The sequence below is a fragment of the Lycorma delicatula genome, chromosome 4 (genome assembly GCF_047948215.1).
Source record: "Lycorma delicatula isolate Av1 chromosome 4, ASM4794821v1, whole genome shotgun sequence".
NCBI lineage: Eukaryota > Metazoa > Arthropoda > Insecta > Hemiptera > Fulgoridae > Lycorma > Lycorma delicatula.
The window spans coordinates 178,357,807-178,373,440 of NC_134458.1; the positions used below are offsets into that span (position 1 = coordinate 178,357,807).

At 28.6% G+C, this 15,634-nt stretch overlaps 1 protein-coding gene across 2 annotated transcripts in view; it reads left to right on the forward strand.

The window, feature by feature from the left end:
- Nucleotides 1–15,634, forward strand: part of Prp8 (pre-mRNA processing factor 8) — a 108,037-nt gene that overhangs the window by 64,273 nt on the left and 28,130 nt on the right. For both annotated transcript variants that reach the window (XM_075364769.1, XM_075364770.1), the window contains 6 exons: nucleotides 895–1,041; nucleotides 2,095–2,245; nucleotides 6,039–6,215; nucleotides 9,435–9,671; nucleotides 12,939–13,129; nucleotides 15,408–15,543. In XM_075364769.1, the coding sequence (XP_075220884.1) occupies nucleotides 895–1,041; nucleotides 2,095–2,245; nucleotides 6,039–6,215; nucleotides 9,435–9,671; nucleotides 12,939–13,129; nucleotides 15,408–15,543 (1,039 nt within the window). The remainder of the gene's footprint in view (nucleotides 1–894; nucleotides 1,042–2,094; nucleotides 2,246–6,038; nucleotides 6,216–9,434; nucleotides 9,672–12,938; nucleotides 13,130–15,407; nucleotides 15,544–15,634) is intronic.

Sequence of the window (15,634 nt, forward strand, 5' to 3'; positions counted from 1 at the left end):
GTAATTTTATTTCATTATTAAAATTTTATATGCAAGTAAGTAAGAAATTAAAAAATTGACTACTTTTTAACAGAATTTAACTTTATGGCAGTGTGAAATGCACATTATCAGCTAGCTACTTTTCAAGTATAGATATTTCAGTCACGAATTGAATAAAATAAGGCCACCAGTAGATAATTTACCATCATGATGAAGCAAATTGTTAGAATGGCACCAAAATTATTGGGTCATCTGAGGGAATAGAATCTTTAAAATTAAAGTGACAGATACCTGCTAATGGTTAAAGCAGTATTAATAAAAGTGGTGTATGTTGATAATCAGTATTTTATAATGCTGGGTGCAAATACAACTTGAGTGAGTTGTTGCATGGTAACAGCATATTTGTTTTTCCTTTGTTGTTTTTTTCATAGTAAAAGAAAGGCTATTTTTGATGATAATAGGTACTTTGTTTTTCATTAGAGTTACCTCTTAATCTTTCATTGTAATTATTTCAGTTACCTAATTTCATTTGTAATAAATTAAAATTGTAAAGCCTTTGTTAGTGTGAAGCTTTGAGCTTTTATTGTTAATGTCTTTGTTTATAAAGTGTGTGTGATATGGTGAGAAAAAAACAATTTTTAAAGGAGAACATTTGATTAATCAATTGTTAAAGGAAATTGAAGCTGACATTAATTTTGTACTTGTAGTGGTATGTTTTCGATGTTTTAAATCTACATTATAACCACATTAACATTAATTACAACTGTGTTTTTTCTATTGAAGTGTGTATCTATGTTTGTCTGATTGAAATTAAATTATGTTATATGTCTCGGTATCATATCTTCTTGAATAAAAGATGTCTTTCAACTGGTTCATTACAATAATTTAATCATCTTTGTCTTTGCATTTTTTTAGGTTCAGTGCAGAAGAAGCTCGGGATCTTATACAGCGTTACTTGACAGAGCATCCTGATCCAAACAATGAAAATATTGTTGGTTATAATAATAAAAAATGTTGGCCTAGAGATGCTCGTATGAGATTAATGAAGCATGATGTTAACCTGTTAGTATTGTACTAGTATTTGTATTTTTTTTTAATGTTAAGGTCTATCTTGAGGTTAGTATTATTAATTGTCTAACATTGTTATTAAATAATGTATAAATGGAAGACTATTCCTAAAATTGAAAGTTGCTTTTGCAGCTAAAAAAAATATGTGTTCCTTTGTGAAATGAATCAATTTCTTTCTTTCACATTTTTCTGATTTCTGTGGAATAATTTTCACATATATAATTTTAATTTAGATCTTTGATATTTTTTTACTGTTATTTATTTTTTATGTGTGTATGAAACTGTGGCAAATTTATGATTCTTCAAATAATTTTTAGAAAATAAGTCTGTATTTTATTATTTTAAAACAAAATCACATTTCTATTCTTAAACCGATAATTGGAGAATCTAAAGTGTGTTTAACTTATCTTTTGAATAATTTTGTATGTGTGTGCACATGCATGCGTGTGTGCTTGTATTAAGTGGATGATAATTCAAAATTTCTAAAGTTTTAATATATGAAAAATAATTGTTAATTGATTGCTCATATCATTGAGGATGAAAAAAGTATACAGATAGGAAAAATATTGTAATATATATAAATATTTGTTTTTATTAATTTCTTCATTCTAACTGATATAATGTGCAGTTACGTTTTTGTTGAATTTTTAGTTTTTTTGAAAATCTTTGTTTATGTATTATAATGTCAAGGTTAAATGAAATTGTGATTCTTGAATTCTTCCATCTCAGTGGTTTTGAATTTAAAAGTGAATTTGTCTTTGAGATGAGGATAAACATCTGAAGTTGCACCAGATATAACATTCCCAATAAATAGTTTGAATTTTTGACTTTTACTACTGTCCCACTGTATAGTCAAAAAGCAAGTTTCCTTTTTGTTTATTTTTATATATTCTATATTTAAAAAATTAAAGATTATTAGAATAATAAAAAAAGATTTAACTTTTAGATACAAGCCAATATACATATTAGAGTGAATACTTGCTTAGAGTGCATATATTACATGATTATAATTATTTATTTTTCATTTATCTATACCTTTTTTTATAGTGGTCGTGCTGTATTTTGGGATATAAAAAATCGATTGCCTAGATCTACTACAACAATACAATGGGAAAACAGTTTTGTCAGTGTTTATTCTAAAGACAATCCAAACTTATTATTCAATATGAGTGGCTTTGAATGTCGCATACTCCCAAAGGTATGTTATTTTAGTATTGTTGATTTTTAATTTTATTTTTGAAATTGTGTTCAGTGTTTGTTTGGGTCCTGGGGAGGTCCTAAATATCCCTATTAGAGTAGACAACCTTGTCTATATTTTGATAATGTGAAGAGAACAGAAGAAGAGAGGTGCAGAGTTGGAAAAAAAGGAAAAGATTGGAAATGAAGGCTGCAGAATAAGTGGCATAATGAAATGGAAAAATGTACATGAATGTTTGAGAAGAAGTCTTTGAACAGATATGGTAGTAGGATAGAAAAGATTTTAAGGTCTATGTTTTAAGCACGCCTGTCTACTATTTGGAAACTGTCTAAATAATGATCCTATTTAAATGTTGGGTCATTCTCATAGAGAGATTTGGAAAAAGTGTATTAATGAATTTAAAAATCATGAGGTTCCACCTTTAAGAGGTACAGGTTTACTAAAAATCACGCAGTTAGTTAATTCTCTTTTTATCTTATTAAGTCTGTAATGCTGACGGATCATATTAGTATACTGAAATTACTTCATAATTATAATTAAAAAAACTTAAAACAAAAATAAAAATTTATAATTTTGTTATAATTATGGTCTTATCATAATTTAGATAATAATATTGTTTCATGTGTTTGGATCAAGGATTTGGGTGATTTTTGATAGCAAATTATCTTTTCATATTGAATTTACTGTATCAAAAGCTGTTAAAAATATTGAAATATTTAGGACACTTTATTTTTCTTTTGTTTATCCATTCTTATTTATTGTTCTATTATATGGCATCCACACATTGCGATCCAAAAGCAGCTACTTGAAAAATCTTGTCATTCTTTTTTACATTTTTGGCATTTAGAATTGGTTCTTTGATGCGTTATTCTGATCAAAGATTTTACAAACATCTCTATTTATTAAAGAAACCCAGTATTGAAACTGCTAAGGAGAAAGAGTATCATTTTTACGCATACAATTTACTTAAATCATTATAATTGTTCTGAATTACTACAGTTATTCAATATTTACATACCTGGTTGTTATACATACCTGGTAATTATTAAGAGGTAATAATTATTATTTTTACTTGTCTGAGGGTGTAATTTGGTTCTCAATTATTATACATCTATCATATTGTAATCAACATTGTGGCTGGTTTGATATTTATAATTCTAATCTACTTTCAAGTAACATTTTGTGATGGAATGATTTATTTTGTATAATGTATACCTTACATTATTTATTTTATTGCTAAAATTTAATTGTATCAGTGCGATTTTTCCCGTTTATTTGGAAATAATAAATAAATAATTTTTACAATATAATTAAAAAAAAAACTTTATGTTAGTTGTACCTCCTGGCGTGATCTTGTGTTCATTTCTTATAGAAATATTTGTAAAAATAAAACTTAAAATGATTTTACATTTTAAAAATGTAGTAACTTTCAAAATAACTTATTACTTTAGCCATAACATTGGCGGGTGGACTCCTGTCAGAGACTGCCCTCAGAATTTTACAGCTTGAGGTGGACTGCCTGTACAAGGTGTGGGAAATTGGAGGACCTAAAAAAAAAAATAAATAAAAAATAGATCTGATAGACAGAAAAAAGTATGAGGATGTGCTAAAATTAAATACATTTTTCCTTATATAAAGAGGAAGAGGTTTTTTTTGTTTGGGATAAACAAAGAAACTACTTGATCTATTACTACTAAATTTTACCCATGTTTCTTGGCATAATGAGAAGGTTTTTGGATATATTTCATCTTGAAGAATAAAAAAAAAATATTATTCATCTTGAATATATATATATATATATGTATATATGATCTATCACTACTAAATTTTTACTCGTGTTTCTTGGCATAACTGAGAAGGTCTTTGATATCATTTTGAAAAAAAAAGTATATGTGTATATATATAAAACCAATTTATAGATGTTTAAATTTGACTTGAAAGGGGATGAAGAAAAGTAAAAACATTTTTGAACAATTATTGTAAATTTCCCCAATCCTGACTATAGTAAATGAGGTATTCAGTTGATTTGGGTTTGCAGAAATTCTACAGATAAATATTTAAAAACCACTTACGGGTTTTTTTAATTCTGATTTTTTTTAAAAGGGGTGCAAAGGTATACAGCACTGTGGCACAACCATCACAGCCACTGCCATTGCCACTGATACTGTATGTGTGACTGGTTGCAACTACCTCCGATTACTTGACTAATAAACATAAAATAAGAAATTGACTGTAACAAGAAATGCAAGTAACCATATAGCGCGGGCAAAGGTGCGACCGGGAGCTAGTAAAATATTGAATTAAATGGTTATTAATGATTCAGTACTATAGATGATCAAATTAAAAATTAGACATCAGTGGTAATTGATTAAACTGAATGAAAATAAAGTTGGTCTTTATGATCTTGTTATTTTATCAAAATATTTTTACCTATTACATTTATAAAATTTTGAAAAGGGTATTCAATCTCATTCATCTTAGAGAAAAATGAGTAGGAAAATTAATCATCAGAATATTTTAAGTGTAGTAAAATTTGAATGTAAATTCAGGCCAGTAGTTATCAATATATTTGGGTTTGAAAATTTGAATAAATTTAATTAAAGATCTTAATTAGGTATTTGTGTGGATAAGGACTAAAAATCACTTATTAAAGTCCCTTTTTTACTATGAGAACATAGCAGTTAAATAAACTTCTTCTCCACTGTAAAATAAAGAAATTCTAAATGTGGTAGATATTGCATTTCCAAGTTATTATTGTACAGAATACATTTTATAAGAAAGATCCAACTTGAAATTTGAAAATTGGTTACTGATTGAAAATGTAAGCATTTCTAAATTCCAATGCAAAGAAAGAATAGTTTGATCTAATTATTAAACAAGATATTAAATATATATTTTGATTGAAGGCTAATTCTTACAGAAGTAAAACCAAAATAGAAATAATAATATGATCATCTGGAAAGTAGTACACAAAAATTTACAAACAGATTTTTGCACCAAACATTTTATTTTACATAATCTATTTCTATGTAGTCATTAAGTATATCTCTGTCCTTTTATTATGATTAAAAAATTACAACGCAGCACCCATATGGTTTTTTTATTTTCATTATTAAGCCTGTGAGGAATCCACTTTGCAAAGTACAGAAATTTTTTTTGTACTCGAGATGAATAGTGACAATTTTAAGTATAATAGTATATGAAACAAATGAAACATTTTAATTTCATTGAGTGTGACATCCTGTTTGATGTTTTTGTTGACATGATTCAGCAAGTCATTCTTAATGACAGATGGCCAATCAGTTCATCCATCATCATTGATGCTCTCTCTCCTTGCATTAAAATCTCGACCCCCGTCACTGTAATGATGATTCATCCATTACATCTCTATAAACTTTTTTGATTTGACACTGAATATCATATAGTCATATTTCTTGGATTAAAAAATTGAATTGGAAAACTCACTATTTGCTGTTTTCCTTATTGTTTTAAATTCGCATAGAAGCAATACATTTGTAATGAAAGAACACAATGATAATTCACACAAAGTAGACATGTGATTGAGACTGGCTGTGTAGGAATGGACATCTATAGGCCACTTGCATGGTAAGGATGCTTGAACGGGAATTACTTTTCATATGATCCTCTAAATTTAACGTAGAGAGACTGATCAGGAAAAATAAGAGATCGTAATATATTTTCATGTTACAACTTCAATAATAAATTTGTGTCTTGTCTAATTACTTTGAAACTAGGTAGTTTCATTTCTTGATGGTTGACAAATTTATTTTAGTGTCGAACAACACATGAAGAATTCACACATAGAGATGGTGTATGGAATTTACAAAATGAGGTGACTAAAGAACGTACAGCTCAGTGCTTCCTTCGTGTAGATGATGAATCTCTGCAAAGGTTTCATAACAGAGTACGTCAAATACTGATGGCTAGTGGATCTACTACTTTTACTAAGGTCAGTAGATTATTTTTCAATCTATTTATCTGCATAATTAATAGTATTTTATTTTACGTAGAATTTTGTTTGATAATGTTTCTTAACTATTATTATGGTTGTGTATGAAATTCTATACATTCATGAGAAGTACATAATTTTTTTTTTTTATTGCTTGTACTGATCAAAACATGGCTTTCACTATTTTATATAGATTTTTAATACTCCCTTTTTTTCTTATATTTGAAGATGTGTAAAATAACTTTCCTGAAGATATAAAGAAGTAATGTACTTAATATAATTTGATTTTAGTTTATTTGGTATTACAATAATATTGGGTGCAATAGGTATTGTTATATATTTACATTATAAATATATAGTACAATGTAACTGTATAACAATATGTTGTTCAGAACTTTCCATTGTTGGTTACATATTTTTAAAATGTGTAATCATTACGATAATTGAATTGAATCGGCCTTTTATCTGGCCAACATTCATTATATTTAAGTATTATAGTGATATTGCTTGTTAATATAGGTCAGACTAAGTTTTTTGAGGTTTTTTTAACTTATTATTTTAAGTTTTTAGGTATTTTTAAAAGTAAAACCTTAATACCTTTAAATAGATCATGGAAATGACAGAACGTTTTTTTAGCAATTTCAGTATTCCTAATTTTCTTGATAAATGTAATCCTCACATAAAATTGATTATTCTATAAATAAATTCACTTAAATTTGTATTCAAGAGACTGATTAAGTGTGGTTACAATATCAGTCATTTCTAAGTTTCTTATGTAACATTTGAACTAATATTTTAATATTACATAATGATCTGATCTGATTTTTTGAATTTCAGTGTTTACCATGAATTATTTCTGTTGGTTTGTCATTGTTTGACTAGATGATCCCAATTAAGTTTGTGATTTCTGTTTCCTGAAATTGCTAATGTATTAGTACAACAGTTTTCAACCAGTGGGATTGCAGCAAAGACCTTTACTTACATCTCTTTACTTGCATTCCTCTTCCTCATGTATAGTTTTCCTCTTTATACATGGTTCACTTCATTGTTTTTTATGTGCCCATCACATTCTGTATTCTCTTTTCTTGGCCTTTTCCCTTTGCTTTCCCGTTCTACATTCTTCTCATCTTACTTGTTTCACTCATTCTGTAAACAAGGCATACCACTAATGGAATCTATATTATTGAGCCTTTCTTCACTTTTCTTTTTTTAGGATTCCTCTTATCTCATCATTTCTGATATGCGAGGTGTGTTCAAATAATGAGAATTTTTGTTTCTTGGAAAGAATTTCATCTACATTAATGTAATCCCTCTTCAAAATAGTCTCCATTAGATATTGTACACTAATGCCAGTGCTTTTTTTAATCCCCCGAAACACTTCTGGAACTTGATCTTTGGAATAGTGTTTAGCTGTTTCAGCTATTTGCTTTCAATCTCATCTATGCTTGTAAAATGATGGCCCTTTAAGGTTCTGTTATTTTTGGGAATATAAAAAGTTACATGGCTATTTCTGGTGAATATAGCAGTTTGGGTTTCATTACAGTGTTGATTTTGGCTAAAAATTGATGAACAAGCAATGAAGTTTGAGCAGGAGCATTATTGTGGTGCAAAAGCCATGAATAGTTTCGCCATAAATCCGGGGGCTTTTTTGGATTACTTCACGCAAACTGCGTTGAACTCCTTATTGATTGTTTGACCTTGTGACAAGAACTCATGATGCACTATGCCATTAAAATTGAAGAACACTGTGAGCATAACTTTCTCATTCAATCGTACTTTTGTCGAGCTTTTTTCAGTCTTGTGATCCAGAATGCCTCCACTGGGACGATTGAGCCTTAGTTTCAACATCACATCCATAAACCCATGTTTCATCACCTGTTACGACACGTTTCAGTAGTTCTGCATTGTTGTTGACTTCATTTAGCGACTCCTGGGCAACTTCCATTCACCGCCGTTTTTGTTAGAAATTCAACAATTTTGGAACAAATTTTGCTGTCACGTTTCATATCCAAAACATCTGTAAAAATTTCATGGCATGAACCAGTTGACATCCTAACATCGTCAGCAATTTCTCTGGTAGTAATTTGTTGATCATAATCATTTCTTTCACTTTTTCCATGTTTCATCGTGTCTTGATGCGCTGGGGCGTCCAAGGCATCCGTTATCTTTAACGTCTTCACAACCTTCGAAACACTTATACATCTTGTAAACCCTTGCTTTACTCATAGCAGACTCAACAAAAGCAATATTTAACATTTTAAAAACATTACTACACTTTATTTCATTGTTATAGCAAAATTTAATACAAATTCTCTGATGCATTATTTATACAAATAAAAAATCATAGATCGTACCAAATCACGTGTTACCCTTTTGATAGTTAACAACAGACTAAACATCTAATACGGCTAAAAATGTACAGATAGATTTCAGACATGTTTACCAATACGACGACGAAAAATCTTGAAAATTGGACAACTCTTGAAATTTCAAAATTCTCTTTACTTTTTGAGCTCACCTCGTACATTGTTGCTCTTCTCATACTTACAAATATTGTGCTTGAATCTTACTTTGCTGCTTGTGTCTTGCTGCCTGTGTGTTTAATACTGTTTATCTAGACCGGTAAGAAGAATTCCTTATACTTGTTGCCTTAACCTACCTATCACATTGCTATGGTAGTGCTACGCATGCAAAGCATCTGAAATACAAGCAAGGTTAGTGTGAACAGCTTTCCTTGAGAGTAATGAGATTTAATGGACAAGTAATTCTTTGTTGTAAACAAAGAAAACGTGTATCGCTTATAAATCTGAACATCATATCCATTTTGGTGGGCTTTATCATACTGATGTGCAGAAGTATATTCAGTTTATCCAGTATATCCAAAAGGCAATGAGAAACCTCTCTTATCTTTTTTAAGTCTGGTGAGTCATTGATGCCTTTTATTCTTGAGGAATTAATGACTTTTTCAAGAATGATTTGTGTCTATGTTAAGTTGTTTACAACTTATGTTGTGACGCATAATGTATAATTATAATTTTAGGATAATGGCTTTCTACACTTGTAAGAAATCTTTGTAATGCCTCAGTTTTTAATATGTTTCATCTCTGTTCTCTTCATTATTTAAGCTTGTTTAATGTTAGCTATTTCTGAGGCAGTAAATATTTAGGCCTGTCTTGTTATTTATTTGTTAAAATTTTTTAAATAATTGTTTAATTTCAGATTGTAAATAAATGGAACACTGCTTTAATCGGTCTGATGACGTACTTCAGAGAAGCTGTTGTCAATACCCAAGAATTGCTAGATTTACTTGTAAAATGTGAAAACAAAATTCAAACAAGAATTAAGATTGGTCTTAACTCAAAAATGCCTTCCAGGTTTCCTCCAGTAGTGTTTTATACACCTAAAGAACTGGGTGGTCTTGGTATGTTATCCATGGGACATGTTCTTATTCCACAGGTAAATTATTTGTTAAAAATATTAAGTTGTATTCACATCTTTATAGAAAGAAATACTTTAGTTTCAAAACTTTCAGTGCAACCATGGTGCGAATAAAATAAAAAAATTCAATTAATTTTTTTTATTTTTCATGTTTTCCTTTAACAGCATTTAAAAGTCTTTTATCGATGAAGTAGAAAAATTATTTCTGTATTTTAAAAATTAATTGTGTGGATGCATGGTGCTAGCAGGATCATTAATGACTAGTATGATTCAGCACCAGTGAACACACATATTGTGGCTGAGTAGTTGCCAACAACACTATAATTGTGTTGAAATCATTGTTATGTTTTTTACTATGCTGTATTTACATCGTAGTTGTAGAAAGATGCATGTTAGAATAAAATGAAGCTAAAAATCTATCAGACTATCTTTATTTAATATGGGAACATATCTGGTCATTTGGGTTCAAGTCATCCATGACAGGAAGTTGTTAGGTGTTATTGTTGATATTAAAATAATCGGGATTTTGGTTATTTGTGTACTTTCATCATCACTATAACAAAATTTATCATCATCAGTTTTCAAAAAATTTGCTTTTATTATTCTTGTACAACAATAAAAAAATTTAATAATATAGTAGTTTCTCCATTTTATTAGTTGTTTGCAACCAATAAACATTTAAATTATTATTACTTAACTCTCCGCATCCGAGTTCAGAGGTAGGTGTACGTTAAAAATTATTTAAATGTAAATAATACATTACATGTAATTGGCAGTTTGTAATAAATTTTTATTACAAACGCTCTTTTTAAAAAAATATCTTATACAGGATCTTACTTATTTTATAATTAATTTTAATATTTTAATGGTAAAAATCTGTTATCTCTCCTTTTACAAACTATTTTTAAAAATAATAAAAAAGCCTTTAATTATATTTTAGGTCATACTAACATTAAGCAAATTTTCTTATTGTACTAAAGGTAGATGAATTTTAAAAGTGTACAATTTACTTATTATTGACAGTCATAGTGTAATAGAGGTACTATTTATATCTACTTTCACCCTTTGTAAATTTGAATTTATTAAAAAATATAATTACCAGTTTTAATACAATGCCCTTTGATTTATCTGTTTTTATTTTGTCGTCTAGATATCGCTTTAGCAGAGCTATAGCTCTAGAAGGGAATTGTAATCAGTCCATTTGGAGCATATGCAGTTATTACTGGATCTTGATGTTTTGATACATAAGGAACTGATGGCAATTTTCCAGATGTTAATGTTCGTGTGTGTGTGCGCGTGCGCATGTTTGGTATTGGCTTCGAAAGCATCTTATATCTCCAGACCTATTGGACCAATTTTGACCAAACTTGGTCAAAATTCTACTTACTTCTATATATGGGGGATTGATGCCATTAAGTAAAGGTCAAAGGGGTGAGGCTGTAGAGCAAGGTCACCCTCAGTATCTCAAGATTTTGCCTAATTAAGGTCATATTTTTCTTGGCACATTTGTTAACAATTAAAAAATAATATTTGCAAAAACTTTTAAGGCATACTGTGTCAATAGTACCCACTGTAACCACAAGGAATGGTAGTGTTGCAGTTAATCATCTTATTAGTCCCTTTTCCCTGTGGGTAATTCCCTTTTCCCTTGTCCTCTTGGACCGGGAGATTCTAAATTCTACAGGTTGCCAACCAAATTATTTTTTACACTTTAAATACTATTTATTTTATTTTAATTTAATACAATTATGGGCCTGATGTACAGAGGTTGGACCCACCAACCACTCAGTTTATATTTCAGAGGTTGGTAGGCCTGATTTACTGCTGTTATAGTTATTTGCTACGTTGTGACATCACAGGTGAGTGGTAGAATTAAATAAATGAATAATACATAAAGTTTAAAATGTAACTCGGTCTGGCTGGTCTTGAACTCAATTGACTCACCCAGTTGACTCAGTACCTGCAAAACAAAGCAAAATTTGTTCTATGTAAGTTGTGAAACTGCATTAGTTTAGTTAGTGCTAACTGTCATCGCTAGTACTGCCACACTCGTGTGAATTAAATATGGTATGCGGGCATGCTTTATTTAGAATCATTGAAGTAAATAAACAAAAAAATATATTTAAATAAAATAATAAATATTTTTAATTAAGTTTTGTGGGTGTAAGCTGTGCATCAGAAACAACCTGCAGTTGTAGGACTTTCCTGGAACACAGCTTTAGCTGAGTGACAGGAAAGTCCTACAAATTTGTAGTCAGCTTTTTTTTCAGATAAATTTAATTAAGATTACATTACTATGGGGAGCAATTTAAGAATAAATGTTTAATGTTCATATTATGTTAAAAATTAACAGTACTTTTTACAATTGATTAATTTCAATTTACCTCAAAATTGTGTAAAATTGTAAAATTATGTTAGAAATAAATTTTCTAGTATTTAGTATAATGCATGGTATATTAGTATGCATGGTATTTAGTATAATGCATGGTATATTATATCGGAAATTACATCTTTCTGTTCAAGTGATACTCTAATCATCTTGTTTAATCATAGAAAAAATGGAAAATGTACTTATAAAAACCGTTGTATAAATTTTATAACATCAGTATGACCAATGTAATGGATAAATTAAATTGGTATATCTTTTTATTAAATAAAAAAGCTATCAACAATAACTTCAGCTAGAATTATAATGCTTTGACAATTTTCTTTGATGATTGCTAAAAAAATTAAATACCTATAAAGTTAATAAAAAGGATTAATTTCTTGTGGAATAATACAAGAACTGTTGAACTTAATTTAGTACATCATCAGCTGAATATCAGATAAAATTATGTAATTTATGTATAAATTGCCTAAAATAAATTATTTTATAAATAAAATTGATTATAATTATAAATTGTATAAAAGGTGAGCACACTTAATTAAATGAAAATTCACATGATTATCAGTAGAGTGATAGAAATGTGTATTACATTATAATATGTGTCTATGAGAGATGTGAGCTTACTGCACTTTGTAATTTATAAATATTTTGGTTATCTGGCTAAGTTGGACTGAAATGATGCATAAGTGTTCCTGGACAAACCATGAAATTTTTTTTTACTGATTTGAAGGTTATTTAAATGAGCATATAAAATATAACATACCAGTGGTTAATCAATAAAATTAGTTGAGGAATTCTATTTTAAATTTGGGTAAGTCTTATAAAAACTGTTAACTTTAGTTCTATTGTATTTTTTATATTTTTTATTGAGTTACTGTATTTATTGTTTTCAATTTCAGTCTGATTTACGTTGGTCGAAACAAACAGATGTTGGTATTACACATTTCCGTTCTGGTATGAGCCATGATGAAGATCAATTGATTCCGAACTTATACAGATACATTCAGCCTTGGGAATCTGAATTCATTGATTCTCAACGTGTATGGGCTGAGTATGCTCTTAAACGTCAAGAAGCAAATGCACAAAATAGGTAAGTTAAATAATAAACTATTATAGGTCTTTTATTTAAACTAATATATTAGATAATGTTTGTTTTCTTTTTTAATAAGTTCGTGAAATATGATATTATATGTTAAATGTTATTATGTTCCTGTTCAGAAGAGAGTGCATGCTGCATATGTATGTTGTTAATCTGTTAATCAGATAGTTAAAATTTTCTAGATTACCTGGTGTTCTTGTAGATACAGTTTTTCCTAAATAATGTGAAAAAGAACTTAACAGTTAAAAAAAATTTTAAAAACTGTATAAAACTTGATTCAAATTTCATTTGCTTTGTCATCTGAATTTGTACTAAATTTCATCTCCATCATATAAATAAAAAATCTGTTCCTGCAACAGGATCAGGGGCAATGAACTTCATAAAAGCTTTTGTTTTAATAAATGTAGTTTAAAACTGTGAAAAGTTTTTCAACCAAAATTTTTAAATCCAAATTAAATTTTTCAAACCCAAAAATTTTGTATACCTGGAAATTTTTGGATAGTATTTTATAAAAAAACTGTTTTTCCAGAAAAAGGTAGATTCCCTGTCATGTAAGTGCAGTCAGTAAGAAAACTTCCTGAGAAAGTTGGTTTTAAATTGTATTTTTATTTTTAGGAATTTTTTGCTTAAAAATATGTGAAATTGAATAAGTTATTTGTTAGTGGAGAGATGGGTATTTTTGGCCAATTAAAATGTTTTTTCTAAACATCATGAGCAAGTAATTATTAGATAGAAAACAGGTTTTTTTTTTGTTAAGAACATGATTAGACCATAATAAATATTTAAAGATGTAGCAGCTGTAAAGAATTAAAAGAAATTCATTCTTTTAAATTATAATCTCTAGTTAAAAATAAGTCCATTCAGCTGATTCTTTTAAAATAGGCTTTGCCATTTATTCTGTTCAGACTTAAATTAAAATAATGGGCTAAATATTAATGGGACCAATTTAAACAATGAGATTTTAATAAAGAAAATTAAGTATCTAGTTTTTGTTTTCACTAAATTTGCCAAATTTATGCAACTGGAAACACTAATGCCTATTTATTATGTTTTATTTTAGAGTTATATTAATTATGATATAGTGTGGGGAGGAGCACTTAAAAATAATATTTTATTGATAATGGGTTATAAGAGAATCTTGGGAATTTTCGCTATACCAGTTCAATAAAAATAACCTATCTCTCTTGACTGTTGTCAAGAATATTTTGTGTTTATATACAGGTACAATTTAGATATGGAAATCAAATGAATAACTTCCTTAAACGTACAGAGATGTCCAAAATATTAAACTTAATGTCATTATTTTTAAAAAACATTTCATAAAAATTACTGTATGTTATATTACATATTGTATTATGTTAATATGCAGTATGTCACCATTTTGTAATGTAGTGGTATGAATATGATAGAGGTAATTTATACGTAGCTTTATTAAAATATAACGGTGCAGTAAAAATATTTATAAAATCGAGGTTTTCGTTATTTGAGGTTCGTTATATAGAGGTTTGATTGTATTATGATTGAGAAATTAAGAGTTGAATACTCTCAGTCTAAGAACATATCCAAAGTATCGCACTGCCTAAAATGAATATTGCCATGAATACAGCCATATTGTTGCTATAAAAGGAATTAATGATATGCCGAATGATCTCAGAGTACTTATGGATGGAAAACCTACTGAAAAAGAAAACCCAGAGAGTGGGTAGTAAGAACGTTGCACTGTAAGAATCTGAGAAACTTGTAACTACACAGTGCACGTTGTGAAACTAGATTTGGCGAAAATTCATTCCATAACAATATATTTTATAATGCATACTGCATAGGATGTAATCAATGAGGATATTTATTTGTTATCAGTGTTGTATTTATCTGTTCAATTTTATACAATAACCTGTTTTAATAATAGATTTTTTTTAAAATATATTACAAGCACTACCTTTGTACAGGTAACTTTATAGTACACAAATATAAATGTACTGGTAAAATAAAATAAATCAGTTTTGTGTGAAACACTAACATAGGAAATAAAAGATGCCTTAGAAAGGTGTGAAAGATGTAGTGTAACTTGCAAGAGGTAGTGGTAAAATAATCAGAGACTGGCTGAGTGGTTCCCTGAGTTTTAAGTGAGTGTTATTAGTGTAACACTCAACATTGTGATTTATAATTAAAAATGATTGTATCGTACCCACCCTACTTTAGAAAACGTCAAATCAGTTTGTTTATTGTTTTTGAATTTATTGTTTTATAACTCTTATTTTACTGTTTGCAGACGGTTGACATTAGAAGATCTTGAAGACAGTTGGGATCGTGGTATTCCACGTATAAACACTCTCTTCCAAAAAGACAGACATACCCTTGCATATGACAAAGGTTGGCGTATACGTACAGAGTTTAAACAATATCAGGTAATTATTTTTTTTTCTATTTTTATATTTACTTTTAAGTACTTCATTAATTTGGATCCATGTTTAAAATTCATTTACTGGTATAATAAAA